Consider the following 25,649-nt stretch of genomic DNA (forward strand, 5'->3'; position numbering starts at 1 on the left):
TATTTCTCTTTTTGTGCCTGGCTTATTTTGCTCAGCATTATGTCTTCAAGGTTCATCCATGTTGTCATATGTTTCACAAGATCGTTCCTTCTTACTGCCGTGTAGTATTCCATCGTGTGTATATACCACATTTTATTTATCCACTCATCTGTTGAAGGATATTTGGGTTGTTTCCATCTCTTGGCAATTGTGAATAATGCTGCTATGAACATTGGCATGCAGATATCTGTTCGTGTCACTGCTTTCCGATCTTCCGGGTATATACCGAGAAGTGCAATCGCTGGATCGAATGGTAACTCTATATCTAGTTTTCTAAGGAACTGCCAGACTGACTTTCAGAGTGGCTGAACCATTATACAGTCCCACCAACAATGAATAAGAGTTCCAATTTCTCCACATCCCCTCCAGCATTTGTAGTTTCCTGTTTGTTTAATGGCAGCCATTCTAATCGGTGTTACATGGTATCTCATTGTGGTCTTAATTTGCATCTCTCTAATAGCTAGTGAAGCTGAACATTTTTTCATGTGTTTCTTGGCCATTTGTATTTCCTCTTCAGAGAACTGTCTTTTCATATCTTTTGCCCATTTTATAATTGGGCTGTCTGTACTATTGTCATTGAGTTGTAGGATTTCTTTATATATGCAAAATATCAGTCTTTTGTCAGATACATGGTTTCCAAAAATTTTTTCCCATTAAGTTGGCTGCCTCTTTACCTTTTTGAGAAATTCCTTTGAGGTGCAGAAACTTCTAAGCTTGAGGAGTTCCCATTTATGTATTTTCTCTTTTGTTGCTTGTGCTTTGGGTGTAAAGTCTAGGAAGTGGCCGCCTAATACAAGGTCTTGAAGATGTTTTCCTACATTATCTTCTAGGAGTTTTATGGTACTTTCTTTTCTATTGAGATCTTTGGTCCATTTTGAGTTAATTTTTGTGTAGGGGTTGAGGTAGGGGTCCTCTTTCATTCTTTTGGCTATGGATATCCAACTCTCCCAGCCCCATTTGTTGAAAAGACCATTATGACTCAGTTCAGTGACTTTGGGGGCCTTATCAAAGATCAGTCGGCCATAGATCTGAGGGTCTATCTCCGAATTCTCAATTCGATTCCATTGATCTATATGTCTATCTTTGTGCCAGTACCATGCTGTTTTGGCAACTGTGGCTTTATAATAAGCTTCAAAGTCAGGGAGTGTAAGTCCTCCCACTTCGTTTTTCTTTTTTAGAGTGTCTTTAGCAATTCGAGGCATCTTCCCTTTCCAAATAAATTTGATAACTAGTTTCTCCAAGTCTGCAAAATAGGTTGTTGGAATTTTGATTGGGATTGCATTGAATCTGTAGATGAGTTTGGGTAGAATTGACATCTTAATGACATTTAGTCTTCCTATCCATGAACATGGAATATTTTTCCATCTTTTAAGGTCCCTTCTATTTCTTTTAGTGGAGTTATGTAGTTTTCTTTGTATAGGTCTTTTACATCTTTGGTTAAGTTGATTCCTAGGTACTTAATTTTTTTAGTTGCTATTGAAAATGGTATCTTTTTCTTGAGTGTCTCTTCAGTTTGTTCATTTCTAGCATATAGAAACATTACTGACTTATGTGCATTAACCTTGTATCCCGCTACTTTGCTAAATTTGTTCATTAGCTCTAGTAGGTGTATCGTTGATTTCTCAGGGTTTTCTAGATATAAGATCATATCATCTGCAAACAATGACAGTTTTACTTCTTCTTTTCCAATTTGAATGCCTTTTATTTCTTTGTCTTGCCGGATTGCCCTGGCTAGCACTTCCAGCACAATGTTGAATAACAGTGGTGACAGCGGGCATCCTTGTCTTGTTCCTGATCTTAGAGGGAAGGCTTTCAGTCTCTCACCATTGAGTACTATGCTGGCTGTGGGTTTTTCATATATGCTCTTTATCATGTTGAGGAAGTTTCCTTCAATTCCTACCTTTTGAAGTGTTTTTATCAAAAAGGGATGTTGGATTTTGTCAAATGCTTTTTCAGCATCTATTGAGATGACCAATTGATTTTTCCCTTTTGACTTGTTAATGTGTTGTAATACATTGATTGATTTTCTTATGTTGAACCATCCTTGCATGCCTGGAATAAACCCCACTTGGTCATGGTGTATGATTTTTTTCATGTGTCTTTGGATTCGATTTGCAAGTATTTTATTGAGGATTTTTGCATCTATATTCATTAGGGAGATTGGCTGGTAGTTTTCCTTTTTTGTAACATCTTTGCCTGGTTTTGGTATTAGATTGATGTTAGCTTCATAAAATGAGTTAGGTAGTGTTCCATTTTCTTCAATGTTTTGAAAGAGTTTGAGTAAGATTGGTGTCAGTTCTTTCTGGAAAGTTTGGTAGAATTCCCCTGTGAAGCCATCTGGCCCTGGGCATTTATTTGTGGGAAGATTTTTGATGACTGATTGGATCTCTTTGCTTGTGATGGGTTGGTTGAGGTCTTCTATTTATTCTCTGGTCAGTCTAGGTTGTTCATATGTTTCCAGGAAAGTGTCCATTTCCTCTACATTATCCAGTTTGTTGCCATACAGTTGTTCATAGTATCCTCTTATAATTTTTTTAATTTCTTCAGGATCTGCAGTTATGTCACCTTTTTCATTCATTATTTTGTTTATATGGGTCTTCTCTCTTTTTGATTTTGTCACTCTAGCTAGGGGCTTGTCAATCTTGTTGATCTTCTCAAAGAAACAACTTTTGGTGATATTTATCCTCTCTATTGTTTTATTGTTCTCTATGTCATTTATTTCTGCTTTAATCCTTGTTATTTCTTTTCTTGTACTTGGTTTAGGATTGGTTTGCTGTTCATTTTCTAGCTTCTTCAATTGATCCATTAGTTCTTTGATTTTGGCTCTTTCTTCCTTTTTAATATATGCGTTTAGTGCTATAAATTTCCCCCTTAGCACTGCTTTTGCTGCATCCCATAGGTTTTGGTATGTTGTGTTCTCATTTTCATTCGTCTCTATATATTTAGCAATTTCTCTTGCTATTTCTTCTTTAACCTACTGATTGTTTAGGAGTGTGTTGTTTAACCTCCAGGTATTTGTGAATTTTCTAAGTCTCTGATGGTTATTGACTTCTAATTGTATTCCATTGTGGTCAGAGAATGTGCTTTGAATAATTTCAATCTTTTTAAATTTATTGAGGCTTGTTTTATGTCCCAGCATATGATCTATTCTGGAGAAAGTTCCATGAGCACTAGAAAAGTATGTGTATCCTGGTGATTTGGAATGTAATGTCCTGTATATGTCTGTTAAATCTAATTCATTTATCAGATTGTTTAGGTTTTCAGTTTCCTTATTGGTCTTCTGTCTGGTTGATCTATCTATAGGAGAGAGTGATGTGTTGAAGTCTCCCACAATTATTGTGGAAACATCAATTGCTTCCTTTAGTTTTGCCAGTGTTTCTCTCATGTATTTTGTGGCACCTTGATTGGGTGCATAGACATTTACAATTGTCATTTCTTCTTGCTGAATTGCCCCTTTTATTAGTATGTAGTGGCCTTCTTTGTCTCTCAAAACATTCCTGCATTTAAAGTCTGTTTTATCTGAGATTAATATTGCTACACCTGCTTTCTTTTGGCTGTAGCTTGCATGAAATATTTTTTTCCATCCTTTCACTTTCAGTTTCTTTGTGTCCCTGTGTCTAAGATGAGTCTCTTGTATGCAACATATTGATGGTTCATTTTTTTTGATCCATTCTGCGAATCTATATCTTTTAATTGGGGAGTTTAATCCATTTACATTCAACGTTATAACCGTGAAGGCATTTCTTGAATCAGCCATCTTATCCTTTGGTTTATGTTTGTCATGTTTTTCCCCTCTGTCTATTAATATCCTTTATTGTACCCATACCGAATCTCTTTAGTACTGAACCTTTCTCCAAATTTCTCTGTCCTTTCTTTGTTTCACTGTCTGTAGGGCTCGCTTTAGTATCTCCAGTAGGGCAGGTCTCTTGTTAGCAAATTCTCTCAGCATTTGTTTGTCTGTGAAAAATTGAAGCTCTCCCTCAAATTTGAAGGAGAGCTTTGCTGGATAAAGTATTCTTGGCTGGAAATTTTTCTCACTCAGAATTTTAAATATGTCGTGTCACTGCCTTCTTGCCTCCATGGTGGCTGCTGAGTAGTCACTACTTAGTCTTATGCTGTTTCCTTTGTATGTGGTGAATTGCTATTCTCTTGCTGGTTTCAGAACTTGCTCCTTCTCTTCTGTGTTTGACAGTGTGATCAGTATATGTCTCGGAGTGGGTTTATTTGGATTTATTCTATTTGGGGTTCGCTGAGCATTTATGATTTGTGTATTTATGTTGTTTAGAAGCTTTGGGAAGTTTTCCCCAACAATTTCTTTGAATACTCTTCCTAGACCTTTACCCTTTTCTTCCCCTTCTGGGACACCAATGAGTCTTATATTTGGACGTTTCATATCATCTATCATATCCCTGACGTCCATTTCAATTTTTTTTAATTTTTTTCCCCATTCTTTCTTTTATGCTTTCATTTTCCATTCTGTCATCTTCGAGGTCACTGATTCGTTGTTCAACTTCCTCTAGTCTTGTACTATGAGTGTCCAGAATCTTTTTAATTTGGTCAACAGTTTCTTTAATTTCCATAAGATCATCCATTTTTTTATTTAGTCGTGCAATGTCTTCTTTATGCTCTTCTAGGGTCTTCTTGATTTCCTTTGTCTCCCGTACTATGGTCTCATTGTTCATCTTTAGTTCTTTGAGTAGCTGCTCTAGGTGCTGTGTCTCTTCTGATCTTTTGATTTGGGTGCTTGGGCTTGGGTTATCCATATCGTCTGGTTTTTTCATATGCTTTAGAATTTTCTGTTGTTTTTGGCCTTGTGGCATTTGCTGAACTTGATAGAGTTCTTTTAGGATTTGTAGACCAACTGAAGTCCTTATCTCTAATTTATCAGATCTACAGCTTCGTGGAGTACACTTTCTCTAACTAACCAGCAGGTGGTGTCCACGAGCCACCTGTTCTCCACAAGCCAGTTCTCCCCTGCTTAGCCTTTTTGGTGAGTGGGGGAGTGAGTCTTGTGGGGTCCAATTGGTGTACCAAGCTTGCATGTGTAGTTGGTGTTGCCTGCCCTGTGTATGGGGCGTGTTTCTGGGCAGTCAGGGAGGGGGGGGGGTGGCTCTAACAATCAAATCTCCCTGGTGATCCTAGAGTTTTAAAGCTGCTGCAATAGTCTAATCCTTCAGTTCAGTCCTGCCACAGTTTGTCTCTGCCACTGACCCACAAGTCCTTGGTATTGGCGTATGGCTCCTGAGACTTGCAAGTGGGCCCCTCTTCCAGGCCGTGCACCCCGGGTCCTCTGTTGAGGGATGACTGTGCTATGTCACAGGTGAGTGCCGTCCCCCCAGGGCAGTTCTGGGCTGCTGGGCTGTGTAGGGAGGCTCCCAGTCTGCTCAAATGATGGCTGAATGGGGCTTTGTTAATTCACACTGCTCTACCTTCCCAACTCTGGGACAATCAGCTGAGGTTGCAGGGAAGGCTAATGTCCATGCCCAGTTTTGTGGTTTGTGCCTGTTATTTGAAGCACTTCCGTCACACTGGGTTGTCTGGGGCAGTTCTGGGCTATGGGGCTGGTGATGGGCAGGAGTGTTTCCTGTCCACCAGGATGATGGCTGTGAGTGGACACCCCCCTTTTCTTGGGAAGTTGTGGCGTTTAGTGAATTTTCTCAGCCACTGGATTATTGTGTTTTGTCTCAGAGCTCTCCTAGTTCTGCTCTTGACTTGACCTGCCCAAATTGCAAGTCTTTGAAGCTTTCTGTATTGGGCTTCTTAGAGTAATTGTTTTAGAAAAAGAAAAAAGGATTAAAAAAAAAAAAAAAAAAAAAAAGGGCCCTCCTCAGAGATCTAATGGGTTATTGAAATGCTAAAAGACAAAGCAACCAGGGCCATTAAGGAAAGGTCCACAGGGCAGAGAGATCAGCTTTTCTTCGGGATTTGCATATGCGCCTCAGGGCCTGAGCTCCGGCCTGAGCTCTGCCCTTCCCCCTTCTATGTTCACCAGAACTCCAAAAATCCTCCGCTTTTATTTTGGAGTTTTTCGTGTTGTTTTTTTTCTATTCCTGTCTCCTCTCTGCTGGGCTGGCTGCTCTCAGATTCTCTGGTGTCTGGTCTCAGTCTATCTGTGGTTGGAATTTGGATCAGCAGAATGAGTTTCCGATAAGGGCTGCCACTGCAGTTCTCCCTTCTCCTTCCCGGAGCTGACAGCCCCTCCTCCCACGGGACTGAGCCTGGCAGGGAGGGGCGCAGGTCCCCTGGCCGCAAAAACTTACAGATTTCGCTGATCTCAGCAGTTCCATGTTTTCATGAGTTTTGTATGAAGTATGCCCAAAGTCAGATTGCTCTGTGGTGTGCAGTCCACGCAGTTCCTGGCTTTCTATCTACTTTCCTGGAGGAGTAACTAAAACATACAGCTTACCAGTCTGCCATCTTGCCGCGCCTCCCTCATTTCTAATCAGACAAATAATATGTGGGGTGCAAGGATCCTAGGATCTCAAACCTAAAATTTGTAAGAAAGGAGATCAGATCTTAAAGACAATTTTTTAAAGGCAATGTAGGATATCTTCCTAGGGGAATGTGCTGTGTACTGATAAAAGTGTCCAATATTCTACTTAAACTGCAATAAAATTTTGAACTACTGTAAATTATTTTATGAATCCATTGTAGGTAAGTTTTATTTAAAAGGATCCATAGAGTTCTTTTAGGGTTTCATTGGACTCCTGCTCATGCTATTGTCTTACAGAGATCAGGATGATTATGGTCAAAATTTTATACATATGTTGTCAGATTGGGAGAATAATTTAGAATGTAGAAAGTTATCATCATGGATCTTTTATTTTGCAGAGCGAATTGAAATTATTTGGTGCTACTAATTCTTGATCTTCTGATCTAATAAAATTGATCTGAAAGTGTATTAGTGTATTATTTAACTGTTATGATTTTAAGATATGTGTGAATGTTTTATTAGCTTATTCATACCATTAGATTACCAAGTTTAAAATGTCTATTGGAAATATTTTCATGAAAAATAAAGATTGAATATATATTCTTCATACAGGGATCAACCTATGAGGATGAACTCGATAATGTTAAATATATTATTTCAAACATTAATGAAATTCTGGCTCATAATTCACCAGTGTTGATTGTTCAAAGATGGATACGTGGCTTCTTAGTTAGGAAGAAATTGAGGTATGTTTTATTTTCTTTATGAATATTTTAATATAAGAAAATCAGTAATAAAAAGTCAATTCTCCAATAATTTGTATTTTTGTATTCTCTAACATTATTTGATTATTTGACCTGGTTTTAAAGAAAATATCACAGAATGTGTAGTAATTTGCGTCATAATATTTCACTCCACCACAATTTGATTCCTTTATTTTTTCTTTTAAATTGACCAGCTAAGTAAAAAATTCAATAAAGGTTGTATTAATCCTTGTTTCAATAATTCTGGCAGTTTTTTATGAACCTTGAAAATGTCAGTCAAAAGCATATGTTGAATTGTATGTATATGAAAAGCATATGTGAATGTAATGGGGATTAATAGAAATATTAGCCATGGACTATATAGTGGGATACAATGAAATATAATTAATATCTATATGAATATTTTATATTCTGTTTGGATATGAAGACAATTTTGCTGAAATATCTGCCATCATGTTATTTTGTTAGCAGTCTTTTCCTCTCTCATTGTTCCCTACATTCCTTTCCAGTGTCTGACTTTTAGAGGAAAACTATTCTTGCTAGAACCTTTCAACATTGTACTGGTGGAGATAAGCTAGGACACTCTGTCTCAATTTATATGTATTAGAATACCAAACATCAAACATATGAGAGAATAAATGAACATTTTCATATTGCATATTTTCAGGGGCTAAGTGATAAAGTTGAGAAGATAGAAATTAAGTTGACCCTGGAATATATGTAAGATTAAAATAGATTTAGAGTAGGACAAAGGACATTCCCTGAGAAAGCAAGATTAGAAAATGTCACTGAAATAAGATTCATTCTATGGTAAGCCAGAGAGAATATCTACTTGCATTGGCCGGCATGTGCAAATCATAGTGGTGATAGCCCTAATAAAGAGAGACAAGTATGAGGCACAAGTAGCAAAAATGGCATTGTATAATGCCTACCATTTCTGAAGAAGGAATTCCATATACTTTTTAAACCAAGGTCAAAGTTTGAGAGAGTGTGAGCTCATAAGTGGGGACAAGTCAAATCATCTAGAGTAAAAGATGTGGCCAAGTATCAGACCATTGCTGACAGATGCATAATTATTTAAAATATTTCTATCTTATATGTTCCATTCAAATTTAGTCTGTGTTTTATATGAAATGAACATTCGATTAAGAGGACATATCTTCAATTTATGCCCCAGGGATTGAGTTTTTCTCTCTTAGAATCAAGGTATCCTCTGATACTTACATAACAGGAGATAAAACCCACATTCATGGGAATGATCTCCAAAGGCTCAGCATGCATGAACAGAATTTGAATGAACTTTATGGGGAGAGATATCAGTCATAATAATATACCACAGTGGTTCAAGGCAACCTGATTTGAATTCTTTCTGTCATTAAAGCTATTTTCCATTAGGCATATTATTTAACTCTCTGAACCTGAGTTTCCTCATCTGTAAAATGGGGATAAACAGAGTAATAGTAGTACTTCTTTCACTGCTTGCTTGTGGTAATCAAGTGAGATTATGAATATGAAGTACATAGCACCTGGAAAAAGTAGATATTACATTCTTATTAGCTGCTGTTTTTTGATGTCATTATTGTTGTTGTTATTTTATCTTGTGCTCTCTGCTTTGTTTGACCCCGTGGGAAACTTATTTTTCCCATGAATTTCTTATAGTTCTTGAAGCTTCATTTCCACAGCATTCACAGAGTGATATTTCAAAAATATCAATCTAATAGTTTTATTTATCAGTTTAAAATCCTCCAATGGCTCCTAATTTCCTTAGGCAAAAGTCTGAGCTATTTGCTGCTACAATACACATCACTTTCTTTCTTTAATGTATGCACTTACCATACTTGATTGTAGCTGTCTATATAATTATCTATCTCTTCAGCTGTACAGTAAACTCTGTGAGGTACAGTATTACAACTTTCTTTGTTCTCCACTGTATCTCAAGCATATGACAGAGTGTCTGACACGTGTTAGGTGCTCAAAATGTATTTGCTGAGTGATGAATACACAATAAATGGAGAAACTATAGAATCTGTAATCAGAAAAGTATTTCTGTATTCATCTAAAAACAAAGGCAGGAAGATTTGGGAAGCAGAAAGCCACATGGAGTGACACCTGTAGATTTTCATAACGTAGGGGCCCAAGTGATTAGTTCTCTCATATATCTACTTCTAGGAATGAGGGATATCTCCTCATCCCCAAATATTTGACACCTTGCTTGAAAATTTTCACTTCACCTGCTTGAAATATTACATACAGCCTAAATTTAGGAAATTATTAAGATTAATGCTACTATCTCTTACAGTAGTAGTATTTCTAATATAGGTGATAGGGTGCAAACAAGCTACAATTTTATTCTTATAATGAAATATTATAATCAGATTGGCAGCCTACTAAGCTTATGTAAAGGCAGCAATCCTGAGGCCATAGGGAGGATTATTGGGTGGAATGATGGGTTGTAAAAATGGAAAAGAATGGGAAAGAAGAAAGGAAACAATTACTTTTTGAATGTGCAGTATGTATAAAGCACCATATTGGGAACTTTAAACCACTTTACATCATTTAATGTAACAGAATGGGTGACTTTGTCCAGTCATTCCTGTTTTACAGATGAAGCCACTAAGAATTGAAACTTAATGGAGAAGTTAGGATATGTGTCCAGTGTCAGACAGCTATTATGTATTGGACAGTTATGGTCAATTGTGAGGAGAGAAAACTACATGCTATCTCTCCAAGTATCAGGTTTCTGCTGTTTAATGTATTCTAAATTCTGTGCTTTTTTTTTTTCAACCTTTCTTTCCACATCCAGGAATCAGCTATTTGCCAAGGAAGGAGCTCTAGTCCTTTTAGTGGAGAAAGGGATTTAGCAGCAAGCATCTGGGTACTAGTTGTGCTCATTGCTACTGGGGTGTTATGGTTTCTAGGCCGTTGCAGCAGACAGAATAGGAAATGGATTGTATTTTCAATCATCAGTTTATAGTGATACCTTTATTCTAAGCCAACAGAGGATTCTTCCCTGCCTTCCCTCATTCCACATTGTACTTCACTACTTCCACTATGAGAATCCTGCTTACCAAGATTATCAATAATTTTACTCATTATCTTAATCCTATACTACATAGAAGAATAGTTTCATAATCACTATACCAAAACTACTACTATAATCAAGAAACATGTTAAATAAAGTTCATGATTTGTTGGAATTCTTTTTATCTTTATCATGGAGATATATAGTTAAAATATTGCATTCAATAGTACTTAGATTTCTTTTTTTACAGTGGCCTTAGTTCTTTTTCTAATGATTTTGTTTCTTTTTAGTTTTGAAAATTTTTAATTTTCATATTTTATTCCTCTTAGAGCATTTCCTATTGTGTTTATTGGTAATTATGCTCCTCTAGTTTAGTCTTTGGTTCTAAAATGATTTTTTTTTTTAAATTCTAATTCATACCTGAGTCCTATCACTATATTTCTGAATATGTCTAATTCTAGTTTATGTTATTCTTGTTTTTCTTTTATCGTTTTCTTGGTATCTTTTAGTTCACTTTGAAATAGTAGATTATAGCTTTCATCTTTTTTTGTGGGCTTCATAGTTTTCATCTTTTTTGTGGCCTTCATTTTATGCTTGCTCTCCTTATCTATAGATATGCCATTCTGCTCCTTATTCCCTTTTTGCTTATGATAACTTGGTATATGAATAGATGGTTATCCTTTTGTATTGCTCTTTTTATAAGAAATTAGTTTTTTTGAACTTTAAGAAGAAGCTTCTCTTAGTTAAGGTCCTGAAGCATCTTCTGTTATTTTTTGTTTAGTGTCCAAAAATACCAGGCTTACTTTCTGAGGTCTCTGACTTTGGTACTTCATCCCCTACCCCTTTTGATCTGGACCCTCTCTTTACTTTTCCCCTCTTGTCCCTTTGCTGCTCAATTTGGACTCTGTCCTCAGAAATTTCTCTTTAGTTTGGGACTTTGATCTAGAGGGGAACATTGGCTTGTTAGTTTTGGGGGTTCACACTGCCCCAAATACTCCAGTACGAGAGAAAGACAAAGAGAAAGGTAGCAATGAAATCTTAGAAACTGGAAAGCAGATGGAGGTGTATAATTGACTTTACAGACCTTAGAAACCTATAGCCCTTGGGTCAGCAAAGGACAGTCTGCAGGATGGCTGTCTGTTTTGGTAAATACAGTTTTATTGGAACACAGCCACACCCATTCTTTTACATATTAGTATGGCTGATTTCAAGCTATAGTGGCAGAATTGAGTAGTTGGAACAGAAACTGTATTTCCAATGAATCTAAAATATGTACTATTTTTACTATTTGATCCTTTAAAAAAAGTCTGTCAACACTTCTATAGCCTACAATGGTCTTATCAGAAGCCCAAGAGTAAAGCTAATTGATATTGCAGAACCCAGAAATGATTAGGAATAGAAGGAGCTAGGAAACTCTGTAAGTAGAGGTGTAAATGGTACTGCAAATAAGATTTATTGAATCTCTGTAAAAGAATTAAATTCACTTACCATACCCTGAACTGCTGGGCCACTGTCTCTTCTTCATTTATTCCCTCTTGCATCCCAACTCTACTCTGTAGAGAAGTTAAACCCCAAAGAAGCCCTTATATTTAGGGACACAACAGATAGCTTGTGGTGAGGGTATACTCCCGTGAAATTAAGGTGCTCAAATCTATTTAATGGGCTTAATCTATTTAAAACATACAGCAAAGGGGGGATTTACTAAAATTCCATGAGATTCCCAGTGACCTTCTCTGCCAAGTAACTAATATTTTTACTGTCCAGTTAGGAGATTAGATAATTCCTTTCTGGAAAAACTGCCGTCTCAAGGGAAAAACCTGAGTTTGGACTCTTCCAATGAAGCAGCAGCCAGATGACCTGCAATGATTAATTTCGCATGTCAAATTGGCTAGGTTATGGTGTTCAATTGTTTGGTCAAACACCGGTCTAGTTGTTGCTGTGGAGGTATATCATAGATGGAATTAGCACCTACAAGCAATTGACTTTAATAAAGGGAATTACCCTCAACCATGTGGTTGGGCCTCATCCACTCAGCTGGAGGTCTTAAAAGCAGGAATTGAAGGTTTCAAGAATCAGAAGGGATTCTGCCTTGAGCCTACACACTCCACTCCTCCCTGGCCTCCCTTGCAGACTTGGACTAAAGCTTGGACTCACTGCTTGGCCTATAGCTTGGACTCACTGCTCTTGGAATCTCCAGCCTCTGACCTGCCATGTAATATTTAGACTTACCAACTCTCAAAATTGTATGAGCAAATTCCTTATAATAAATCTTTGCAATTATGACCTCTATGTATATTATTAGGCAGGCTATCCTAGAGGTCCTATACTAGTGAAGCTTACAAACTAATAGTAGCACCTTTGGCTTGAGGTTTCTTTATTTTGATCCCAAGACCTCATTGGGGAGGATGACAAGGGCACTATTGAGTTTGGGTCTGGATTTATTTTCTAATCTCTTGCTTAGTTTTTTCTATTCTGTATCACCAATAAATTTTTAATAGTCCTCTGAATTGGGGTGATCTTAAATATTGCTTTAATTTTAAAGAACATTGTTAAAGCATGATCTTGTTTCTATTATAATTTACTAGCAATGATTTTTAATTGCATCCCATCCTTATCATCGGCTGTTGCAGAAGGAAATTATTCGGATGCTGTAATAGCCTCCAAGTATGCTACTAAAGAGGCTATTTCAGAGGTCACAGAGCAGATTCACACAAAATTTAAGGTGCTCAAATCTATTTAATGTGCTTAATCTATTTAAAACATACAGCAAAGGAAATAAATGGGGTAGATGAGGGTACAAATAGGGTGAAAGGACCACACGATATGAATCCTGAATTATGCAATATTCATATGTCCTGTCTCTCACTCTGTTGAATGAGGTCTCTCTATTAATGGCAGGTCGCAAGGAGTTCTAAACAGAGTTTAGTGTGAGCAAGGGGTTTGACAGCCAGAAAGTGACTGGAGCCTGTACACTCTTGATTTATTGGAGAGATGATGGAGCAACTATGCCTCACAGAGCTTTAACCTAGCTGATAACCTGTTAAGCAGTTATGAATTTCACTTGTATGAATTGAGCAAAGCATATGTAGAGTCAGAATAGGTCACCAATGAAAGGTCAGTTTGGGGGAGACACAGTTGTCCACATGCAGGTGATGTGATCAATGTTTTATGAATTTTTGGGATTTCATTTGGTCCTCCCACCCCTTTCTATCTATAAGGAATATTATCATTTATTCCTTTTATCATTGTTCAACATATACCTATTGCATTTATTCTATGTAATAAATGTCTTTTAGGTTACTAGTTACTATCTATGCTTGATTTATCCTATGATTTTTGCCTGTACTTCACACTTGTTTACTCAGTATCTGTATTTGGCATTTTATGAGTTTTGCCTTTTGTTTTACTGGTTTTTGTTTTTCTTTGGAGCAGAATTGAATATTCTCAAATACAGCAAATGCAAATTATAATGTCTCTTAATTCTTTCATAATTATTTCTATTCTACATCCTATAAGACATTTCTTCAAATTGATTTTCCAGGTGAATAATTTTCTCTTCGGTGATACCTAATCTGTTCTTTAATTCAGTCACTGAATTTTGAAATTTATCTTTTTTTAATCTGTAGAAGTACTATTTGGTTCTTTATAAAATTTGACTGTTTTCTTAATTTTATTTTTTATTGTGCTAAAATATACACAATCTAAAATTTACCATTTTAATCATTTTTAAATTTATAATTCAGTGGCAATAAATATATTCACAATTTGGTATAACTATCACTACCATTTCTAGAACAATGTCATCATCCCAAACAATTAAGCAATAACTTCCCAATCTCCCCAGCCCCTGGTAACCTCCATTAAACTTTTGTCCCTCGGAATTTATCTATTCTAGATAGCTCATATGAGGAGAATGATGTAATATTTGTCCTTTATGTGTGACTTATTTGATTTAGCATAATGGTTTTTTTGTGTGTGTGCTACCATAACGTTTATCCATTTCCAAACGTTTACAGTCAGTCTAATTTAAAAATTCTGCACAAATTAAGCATCAGGGCCCCATTTTCTATCCTCATTATTATCTTCCAGTAGCCTATATTGTAGATATTAACTCCATGAGTTTTCTTATTATATTTTATTCATATTAATAAGTTCATACCATGTTTGTCCTTTGTGTCTGACTTATTTCACTCAACATAATGTCCTCAAGTTTCATCCATGTTGTGGCATGCATCATGACTTTATTCCTTCTTACAGCTGAATAATATTCCATTGTATGTATATACCACATTTTGTTTATCCATTCATCGGATGACAGACATTTGCGTTGCTTCCATCTTTTGGCAATTGTGAATAAAGCCACTATGAATATTTGTGTGGCCATGTCTGTTTGTGTCCCTGCTTTCAGTTATTCTGAGTATATACCTAGTAGTGGGATAGCTGGATCATATGGCATTCAGTACTTAGTTTCCTGAAGAACCTCCAAACCATCTTCCACAGCGGCTGTACCATTTTACATTCCTACCATCAGAGAATAAGTGTCCCTATTTCTCCACATCCTCTCCAATGCTTCTAGTTTTCTGTTCCATACAGGTCATTCCAGTAGGTGTACAATGATATCTCATGGTTCCATGTAATTATGGTGTTTAAATAAACCATCCAAGTTAAATTAGATAGTGTGCTACAGAAAATATAAATTTTGCCCCAGATAAACATGTCTCCTTTGGTCCCACACAGAAGTTGAAGTTTTAAGACACTGTTAATGTTGTCCTTTACTCTGTAGACTGATTTGCCTTAGTCCTAGCCGGATCAGCTTCACGGATATCTTTAATTGAAGACTTATCTCTTTTTCAGCTTTTTTTTTAACAGTTGCTGCATGGGGTAATACTGACTTTCATAGCTACAGAACTGTAGCTCTGAGTCTCAGGTGTCACACAGATACCTGAAGTTCCAGGGAAAGATCAGATTATACACAAAAAGCACAGCATCTCAGAATTTAGAAATAATCATAACTCAGGAATAGATGTGATGGCTACAAGAGCTTACAATCTAGGAACCTTTAAAATAAGTCTTCCCCTAATAACCTATGCTCTCGAATTCAATTCTCAGTGTTTGCACATTATATTTAGTACATATTAGTGAGGCATTGTGATATTTGTCTTTTCATTTCTGGCTTATTTCACTCAACATACTATGTCCTCAAGGTTCATTCATCCAGTTGCATGCTACACAACTTCATTCCTTCTTGTAGCCACTCTATGCTCCACTGTATGCATGCACCACAATTTGCCCTTCCCTTCCTCAGTCAATGTACCCTTAGGCCACCTCTCCGTCCATTGCAAATCATAAGTACTGCCACTGTAAATACCAGTGTGCAAATTTCTGTTCATGTCCCTGTTTTCAGTTCTTCCAAATATATTCCTAATAATGGGGTTGCAGAATCATATGGCAATCATAAACTTGGCCTCCTATGGAACCACCACACTGTCCTCCAGATGGGCTGCATGATTCTACTTCCCTACCAAGTGAATAGATACACCCCTCTATCCACATTTTCTCCAACACTTGTAACTTTCTGTTTATTTTTCAAACAGAAAACAGAACAGTTTTGTTCATGCAACATACAATCCATCCTAAGTAAACAGATGTGATTATACTAGGTATAATCACATAGTTATGTATTTACCACCACAATCTATATGGGGACATTTTCATTTCTCCTACAATGAAAGAAGAGGAAAAAAATAAAGAATGAAAAATAAAAAAATAAAAAAATTTAAATTAAATTAGTACCAAGAATCCCATACTGCTCCCTTACATCCCACTCTTATTGACATTTTTCTTTTGTATATTGTCTTTTTTACATTTCATGGAAGTATATTATAATGTTACTGTTAACTATGAGCTCTAATTTGCATTAATTGTATTTTTCCACTTACTGTCACATTTTTAACACCTTGCAATGTTGACATTCATTTGTTCTTCATGTAAAAGCATTCTTATATTTGTACATTTAATCACCATCATTGTCCACTCTAGGATTTGCTAAATTATACAGTACCAGTTCTTATGTTCTATCTTTCCTTCTGGTGTTACACATGTCCCTAGCCTTCCTCTTCCAACCCTACTCACACTCAGCTCTGTTCAGTGTACTTACAATATTATCTACTGTTTTGTCTTTTGAATTTTATGTATTCTATCTTATTTTTCTCTCTCTTTATACACTTACTGATTGTTCTCATTTCTATACTCTTCTCCAAACCTCTCTCTCCTGTCTTTTCCTATCTGCTTGTAGTGCTCCCTTTAGTATTTCTTGTAGTGCAGGTATTTTGTTCACAATCTCTCTCAGTGTCTTTTTGTCTGAAAATATTTTAAACTCTCCCCCATTTTTGAAGAACAGTTGTTTTGAAGGATGGAATTCTTGACAGGCAGTTTTTCTCTTTCAGTATCTTAAATATATCATATCACTGCCTTCTCATCTCCATGGTTTCTGCTGAGAAATCTGCACACAGTCTTATTGAGCTTCCCTTGTATGTGATGGATCTCTTTTCTCTTGTTGCTTTCTGAATTCTCTCTTTGTCTTATAACACTTGACAATCTGATTATTAGGTGTCTTGGAGTAGGTCTATTCAGATCTATTCTGTATGGGGTATGCTGCACTTCTTAGATCTGTAACTTTTTGTCTTTCATAAGAGATGGGAAATTTTCAGTAATTATTTCCTCCATTATTCTTTCTTCCCCCTTTCCCTTCTCTTCTCCTTCTGGGACACCCATGGCATATATTCATGCACTTCATGTTGTCATTCAATTACCTGAGACACTGCTAATATTTTTCCATTCCTTTTCTTATGTGTTTTTTTTTTTTTTTGTATAGAATTTCTGATGTCATGTCTTCTCTTTCACTAATCCTTTCTTTTGCTTCTTCAATCTGCTGTTGTATGTCTCCATTTTTTATTCATTTCTTCTATTGTGACTTTCATTCCCATAAGTTCTGCCAATTATTTTTTCAAGATTTTGGTTTCTTCCTTATGTTCGCCCAATGTCTTCTTTATATAATTCATCACTTTTGCCATATCTTCCCTTAACTTGTTGAGTTTTTAAAAATTTATTTGGCATGTTTGGACATTTTAATTAGTTGTTTCAACTACTGTATCTTGTTGAAGTTTTAGTTTGTCCTTTGACTGGGCCATATTTTCATTTTTCCCCATCTGACTTGTGAATTTTTTGTTGGTCATCTGATAACCTTGAGTAATTTATTCTGGAGGTTGTTTTCACTCTTTTACTTAGGGTTTTCTTGTTGGTTGGTTTTGTTCTCTATCTGTTCTTTGTGTTGAATTCAACTTATTCTAGACTTCTAGCACAGCTTCTGTTTAACTGATCATGATATTTCCACACTTTTTATTCTGGTTCTTGCCCTGTCTATATGGAACTTCTTTTTACTTTTTTTTTTTTTTGAGGAGGGTCTACCCAGATATGATTGACCCCAAACAGATTTTCCCAAACCAAACAAGCTCAGATCTCAGGAGGAGGATGTAATCAGTATCAACTTTCCCTGAGGATGAGACCCAGAAGATTGTCAGACTTTCCTGTGAGGCCTCTGTGCTTTTCCTCTCCTACTCAGCCAGTGGTGCTTGTCACCCCACAGCTACCCAATGGGGTAAAGATGTGCAGTGCCTTTAATTCTCAGCAGATACTGTCCTTATCAGTGTTCTGGTTTAGACCAAGGGTGAGTCAATAGCAAGCTTAAGCTGCTTCTGTTTTTTTTTTTTTCCCAGCCCCCTGCGTGTGAACTCTCTGAAGGAGGGCTGCTACTTGACCTAGGCCCCAGCGCCCCTTTCCTTGGGGAAGATAAACCCTTTTGGGAATTATCTCCTTCACTTGACTCCTTACATTGTCTCTCAGACCTACCTTAATTCCACCCTTGCCTGGGTCAGCCCTGACAACTGAAAATGCCTGAGGCTTTCTCTAGTGAGCTACTTAGAATAGTTTTAAAAAAGAGTAAAATGGAAATCCCCTTTTCATAGCCAGTCCCTAACCCCCAGTTTTGCCAGTCAAGAGATGGAGTTGATACCCCTCTCTATGTACCCCTTTACTTGTGGCACAGCCCTTTCCCAGTATTCTGAGCTCAGCCAACTCCAAAAGCCTCTGTTTAAATTAAATTTAATTAAATTTAGTTTAATTTTATTTTTTTTCCCATTAGCCCTGCCTCCACTCTGCTAGGAGAGACCTCAGGGTTCCTTTCCTGCTTGCTATGGGTTTATCTGTGCTCATAGCTTATATCCAGTATTCCAAATTTATTAATTAAAACCATGATTGGAGCTTGGGTGAGCTACCTTCCCTTTCTCCTAGTAGAAACTGCTTCTTTTTCTCCAGGGAAATGTTCCAACTCAGCCTGCTGTGCCAGTGGGGAAGAGGCACCAGCCTCTGCTTATTGGGGGTGGCTTTGGCTTTAGTTACAGTTCTATGCTGTTCTCTTGGCCCTTTCACCCTTTCCAGACTGGTGTCATGTCTGTCTAATCATGGATGTCCCCCAAACAATTGTTCCAGACTATTTACTAGTTGTTCCTGGCTGTTTACTAGCCACTCTAGAGGACTAACTAAGTTCCACACCTCTCTATGCTTCCATCTTGCCTTGGCTCCCTCTTGTAGTATTTTTATCTGGCTTTGGTATTAAGGTGATGCTGGCTTCAAAGAATGAGTTAGGGAGTATTTCCTCTACTTCAATTTTTTTTGGAAGAGTTTGAGCAGGATTGGTATTAATCATTCTTGAAAAAATGGTAGAATTTACCTGTGAAGCCATTTTTTCCTGGGCCTTTCTTTGTTGGAAGGTTTTTGATGATCAGTTCAATCTCTTTACTTGTGATTGATTTGTCAAGGTCTTCTATTTCTTCTTCAGTCATTGTAGGTTGTTCATGTGTTTCTAGAAATTTGTCCATTTCATCTAAGTTGTCTAATATGTTTGCATACAGTTGTTCACAGTATCCTCTTATGATCTTTTTTATTTCTATGCAGTCAGTGGTAATGACCACCCTCTCATTTCTAATTTTATTTGTTTGCATCATCTCTGTTTTTTTCTTTGTCAGACTAGCTAAGGGGGTTTGTCAATTTTATTGATCTTCTTGAAGAACCAATTCTGGTTTTATTAATTCAATTTTGTTTTGGTTCTCCATTTCATTTATTTCTGCCCTAATCTCTGTTATTTCTTTCCTTCTTCTTGCTTTGGGACTGGTTTGCTGTTCTTTCTCTAATTCCTCCAGGTATTCAGTTAAGTCTTTGATTTTAGCTATTTGTTCCTTTTAAATGTAGGCATTTAGGGCCATAAATTTCCCTCTCAGCATTGCCTTCACTGCATCCCATAAGTTTTGTTATTTTGCTTTCTTGGATTTATTCATCTAGAGATATTTACTGATGCAATTTCTTTTTTGACCAACTGATTGTTTAAGAGTGTGTTAACCTCTATACATTTGAATTTTCCAGTTCTCCAATTGTTATGGATTGCCAGCTTCTTTCCATTATGGTCAAAGAAAGTGCTTTGTATAATTTCCATCTTTTTAAGTTTAATACCTCTTTTGTGCACCAGCATTTAGTTATCCTGCAGAATAATCCATGAGCACTTGAGGAGGATGTATATCCTGGTGTTTAGGGATGCAATGCTCTATATATGTCTGTTAGGTCTAGTTCATTTATCATTATTTATGTTCTTTGTTTCCTTATTGATCTCTGTTTAGATGTTTTATCTATTGATGAGAGTGGTGTATTGAAGTCTCCAACTGTTATTGTAGGGATGCCTGTTTCTCCATTCATTGTTGCTAGTGTTTGCCTCATGTACTTTTGGGTACTTTGGTTAGGTGCATAGATATTTATGATTCTTATCTCTTTTTGGCAAATTGCCCTTTTTATTAACATTTAATGTCCTTCTTTGCCTCTTATAACATTTTTGCATTTAAAGTCTATTTTGTCAAATATTAGTATGACTACCCCAGGTCTTTTTTGTTTACTATTTACATGGAATATGTTTTTCCAGACTTTTCTTTCAACCTATTTGTATCTTTGGGTCTAAGATGATTCTCTTGTAGAAGAAAGCATGTATATATGTATGTAATCCATTCTGCCAATCTGTTTTTTTTTTGATTGGGGAGTTTAATCTATTAACATTCAACGTTATTAAAGTCAGTACTTCAATCATTTTATTCTTTCTTTTTATCCTTTTAGTTACCATTACTGATAATCTTCATTTTTACACTTACCTACAATCTTCTCTCTCCTGAGTTTACTTTGCAGCCTGCAAGACTCCCTTTATATTTCTGTACAGCAGATCTCTTGTTATCAGACTCACTCAGCCTCTGTTTTTGAATATTTAAAACTCTCCCTCATTTTTGATGGATGATTTTACCAGATAAAGAATTAAAATTTGGAATTTTTTTTCATAACACTGCTTTCTTGCTTCCATGGTTTCTAATGAGAAGTTGGAAGTTAGTCTTATTGGGTGCCCCTTGTATATGGTGAATCACTTTTCTCTTGTTGCTTTTAGAATTCTTTCTTTAACATTTGGTTCTCCAATTAGTATGTGTCTTGGAGTGGTTCTATTCAGATGCATTATGTTTTTAGTATGCTATGCTTCTTTGATATAGGTATTTAGGACTTTAATATGAGTTGGGAAATTTTTTAGCCCTTACTTACTCAAATATTTTTTCTGCTCCTTTTCCCTTATTTTCTCTATCTAGAACACCCACGATGCATATGTTTGTGCACTTTGTTCTGTCATTCAATTCCTTGTAACTCTGCTCAATTTTTTCCATTTTTCTCTATATATTCTTTTCTTTTGATATCGTACGTTCTGTTTTCTAGCTCATTGATCCTTTCTTCTGCCTGTTCAAATCTTCTATTGTATGCCTGTAGTGTATTTTTAATCTCATCTACTCTGCCTTTCATTCCCATAAGATCTGTCATTTTTCTTTGCATGCTTTCAAATGTTCTTAATATTTTTTATCTCTTTAGCCATATTTTCCTTCATCTCCTTGAATTGACTTTGGAGATTTGTTTGAACATCTTTCATTAGTTGTTCCAAATTCTCCTGTGGCTTTTTAATTTTTTTTCCTTTTGACTGGGCCATATCTTCCTGTTTTCTTAGTATGGCTTGTAAGTTTTTGCTGTTATCTGGGCATCAGATTATCTTGACAGGTTTATTCCAAAGGTCTGTTTCACTCTCTTGTCTAGGATTTTGTTGTTAATTGAGTTTGTATTAAGGTTTTTCTTTGACAGTTGTTTCTTCAGTATTTCCCAACAAAAACAGGGCCAGGTACCTGCTCAGGGGGCACAGAACAGATCCAAAGGGCCCTGGAGAGAGGACTATGAAAGACTCCAAAAAGCCTTTTTTCCCCCTTCTGTATCCCAAGGCTGAACTTTCCTAGCCTTTTAAGCAAATGGCACTCTGTGCCAAAACTCCTTTTTGATGATTTGCTCAGTGTGTGCTTTCCTGATCTGTGCAGCAGATGGCACTCTTCTGCAACCTATTCCTTTCAGCCCTATGAAAGGCTATTTTAGCCTTTTGCTGGCTTTGGCTCTGAAGCAGTGGAAACAGTGGTGCAGTGGCATTTGACTGGGTTAGGCTGGAATAGTGGGATCCAGTGGTCTAAATTCACTGGCCAATAACTGGACCAACTCTTGGCCATGCCCTCCTATGTACTTGAGACAGAGGACTCCCATGGCCATCCCAGTTTGCAGTAGCCTGCCAGGCATGGATTGTACCACCCAATGCTATTTAACTTGAGGGTAGGGGGATGGGCTCTAGGAGCCACAGCCAGAATTACTCAGTTTTCCACCATGATTTCTCAGTCTTTTTGTCCTGCATTTCCCTGGGTGCTGCTGCACAGAATTCCCATAGTCTCTGCAGTCCCAGATCAGCTGATCCAGACAGTTTCTGCCTCTGCACTTGCTGTTTTGGGGAGAGACATGTGTCCTTGTGTCCTGCAGCTCCATCCCTATACTTTCCCAGAAGGCACCTGTTTTTTTTTTTTTAATAGTTTTTTGTTCTTTCCTCATTTTTAATAACCCATTTTATTTTTTTTAAATATATGATGCATTCTTATTTTATTCTGTAACTCATAATTCCCATAGTGACTGCCTTTACAGGTCTGATTCTGCTGTCTGCTTTTACTATTGATTCCATTTACTGTGCCTCATTGTGTTTTTCTGTGGTTTTGATTGTGAACTCATATTCCTTGGTAATTTATCTAACCTCAGTGTTACTTGTCTGAAGGTTGGTTTCCTCATAGAGAATTTTTTGACTAATTTCAAGTGCCCATTGAAGCTACCAACCCAGCAGCACTTAAAATTATCATCTCTAGGTTTTTCACACCACTCAGGTGGTCTGGATTTGGTATGAAAACCCATGTGAAGTCCTGCTAAAATTCTAAGGGAAGATTTTTTTCCCTTTCCCCAAGCAGGGCCAAGGTAGGGCCAAGATGATAATTTTCTTTGCTGTTTTCTAGTATTTTGTGGTGTAACTGAATAGTGATATTGGTGGTGTTGGTGAAATTGGTGATTTACAGTTCACCTTCATATTGAAGGTACATTCCATTGGATTCCAGATTTATGTGAGGGGTTCCATTAGAATCTCCATCCTGACCAGACCCTAGGCTGCTCTCTACTAGTGTACTTAAGGCTATAAATACCACTACCTGAGTGAAGTACATGTCCTCAAAGTTGAAAACTGGCTTCAGGTGTGTGTGGTGTATATATATATATATATATATATATATATATATATATATACTTATGTATACATCTATTTTCCCCACCTATCAATGCATTTGAAGTGATGTTATGAAAATATTTTATAAATAATTTTTCCATGTTTTAGCAGGAAGTCAAAGTATCTAGTCAGCCATACTTTTGGAAATTAAATTTTACCTTGGTTTTTAATAAAGTGAGAAATAATTAGAGTTGATTAAAGAAACTAATGCTGGTTATTGCACTAAAGTATATCATTATAAGAAAGGTAGTTATCACATTTTAACCTCTCTACACTCTAGTTAAAAGAAAAAGGTTCTTACCAAACACCTGCCCTCTTATGTTTCTATTCTTAAATTCTGCTTTAATGTCTCTTAATGGTATTAAAATAAATTTATACAAATAATGAGCAATTGTTAATAATTCCAGCAATGTTAACCACCTATTGTGAAATATTTTACAGTTTACTTAAGGTTAGTGCTGAAAATATACAAACAAAACCAATGGTTCTATATATAATGGACATTTTGCTTGACTCTTCTATATTTAACTGTGATACAGTCTGGGCTGACCACACACCCGTACCCAGATGAGTGCTTTCTGACAGAAAACAGCATGTTTTTAGTATGATTTTGATTATCTTGGTAAAAGAAATAAGAAGATCCAAGACAAACTGTATAAACAACAAAGGGGATATCTTGGTTTACATGACTGAAAATTCCTAAAGAAATTGATTTGAGACCTGAATTAATAATGCCTGAATCCCACCATATCCCTGGCTTTTCCCTTTAATATTTAAACTAGTTTGAACTTTTTGTTGTTTTTATGTTTACAAAGTGAGGTACTCTAAGGAACAGACTTTAAAACCTTTAAAATTGTCTAAATTGACATGGGGAAGAGAATGATGCAGTAGATTCTTTCATCCTGGGCTGGGAAGTCATTCATCATTTTTATTAAAGAAATATTTGGTTAATTTTTTTGTAATAGACAGAGACATTAGCCTGCCAAATGTATGAGGTTAAGGGGGTTAATAGGAAAAGTTCCGGATATTGGAGTAGTTTACTTCTTATGTTCTACAGTAATTTTTTACATAAAAGAGACATACTTAGGTTGAAACTGGTACAACTGAAAACAGTAAGGGAAGAAAATATGACTTTGCTAGGAAGAGTTTATTTTGGCCGTGATCTATAATTCAGTTTGATGAAAAGTTTGTTAATTTGGGAGTCTGTTAAATAGAAAAGCTTATTTATCTATCCCAAGTTAAAGTTAGGACATGGAAAGACAGAAAGGTAAGACACTAGAAGGAAATAGTACCTTCTATTAAGCATATTCTGCTAGACATAGGAAATATTAAACTTCACTGTGAATTCAGAGCCTTTGATTCAGTGATTGGACTATAAAGAAATATTTTTAGAACCCCAAGCAGAGCCCAGATGAAGTTACAAATCATTAAATTGAGTACTAAAGGGAAGGGCAGAGTATAATGGCTTCATGCTTGGAGAAAGACTTCAACATTCAAAAGATTTTGTTTGTTTTAGGGATTGGGCAGAAAAAATACAAATTGTTTACTAAGTATCTAAGGGAGTTGAGTGGCCAAATAAATCTATAGTGTCTCTTAAAATGATGATTTTTAAGGCTTTGGGCACATTCCAGTATTTCAAATTCTCACTAACAAGACACAATCTTTTGCCACAATAACATCCCACAGGCAAGCATCCTTGCAGTTGTTCATCTCAGGGAGAGGACACTATGCATGGGAACCCCTCCAAGAAAATGAGATGGATGATCTCAGGTTTGCTGGCCAGTGTACTCATTCTACTGCCCAGGAGGAAAGTCCTTCCTATTCTTATTTGGCAGGATATTATATGTATATTGTCCAGTGACCACTCTGTGATGCTTTAAATTCATTTTGCTTTTTATCTACAATTATATATTGGGTAGGTAGGTTTGGGAATGAATGGATCCTGAACTTGGATCTGGGTTCAGTGTGAAGTGTTTTTTTGGATTCTCTCCTTTTGTAGGCAGTTGAGTACATTTCACCTAGGCTTTATTAGTTCTGCAGGTATACTATGGAAAGGAAAGTGATATGGATGTTGGTAACCAAAGAGGTGGATTCTAATGGACATTTTTGTTTTACCCCCAATATCTTTTTCACTCCTCCCCAGTGTGAGAGGTTGAATAAGTCAAACACTCAGTTACAAAGGTGAGGCCTGATTGTTCTGAACCACAGCAATCTTATCCTCCTCACTATAGGGTTTGGCAAGCCTGTGTCATCCAGCCCATACTGATTCTCTCACCACAGAAATTAATTTGTGTTTGGTTCAAAGAGCATAAAGTACAGGACTTTTGATAATCCTGTATCATCAATTCTCTTTTCCTGGATGGTTGCTATGCCCATTTTTCCAACATGAGAAACACCTGCCTGGAAAAAGAAATGACACCTGGAAGAAGGGTGAGCCAAGAGAATTTCATAGAAATGGGGCTGGGGCCCCAGTCAAATGAAGCCTACAGCTCTACCCTTGGGTTTTTCAGTTTTGTCAACCAATAAATTCTCATGTATTTTTAAGCTAACTTAAGTTGGGGATTCTCTGTTTTTTGCACCGAAAAGCTACTAATTGATAAGTATGTTTATCAGAAAATGTTTGTTGAATTAATTGCA

At 36.5% G+C, this 25,649-nt stretch overlaps 1 protein-coding gene across 1 annotated transcript in view; it reads left to right on the plus strand.

Annotated features, from left to right (window-relative positions):
• LRRIQ3 (leucine rich repeats and IQ motif containing 3) overlaps positions 1 to 25,649 on the plus strand; it is a 235,148-nt gene that overhangs the window by 86,585 nt on the left and 122,914 nt on the right. The window contains exon 7 of the mRNA XM_037826915.1: positions 7,085 to 7,218. Within this exon, the coding sequence (XP_037682843.1) occupies positions 7,085 to 7,218 (134 nt within the window). The remainder of the gene's footprint in view (positions 1 to 7,084; positions 7,219 to 25,649) is intronic.

This window comes from Choloepus didactylus, chromosome 2, assembly GCF_015220235.1.
Source record: "Choloepus didactylus isolate mChoDid1 chromosome 2, mChoDid1.pri, whole genome shotgun sequence".
NCBI lineage: Eukaryota > Metazoa > Chordata > Mammalia > Pilosa > Megalonychidae > Choloepus > Choloepus didactylus.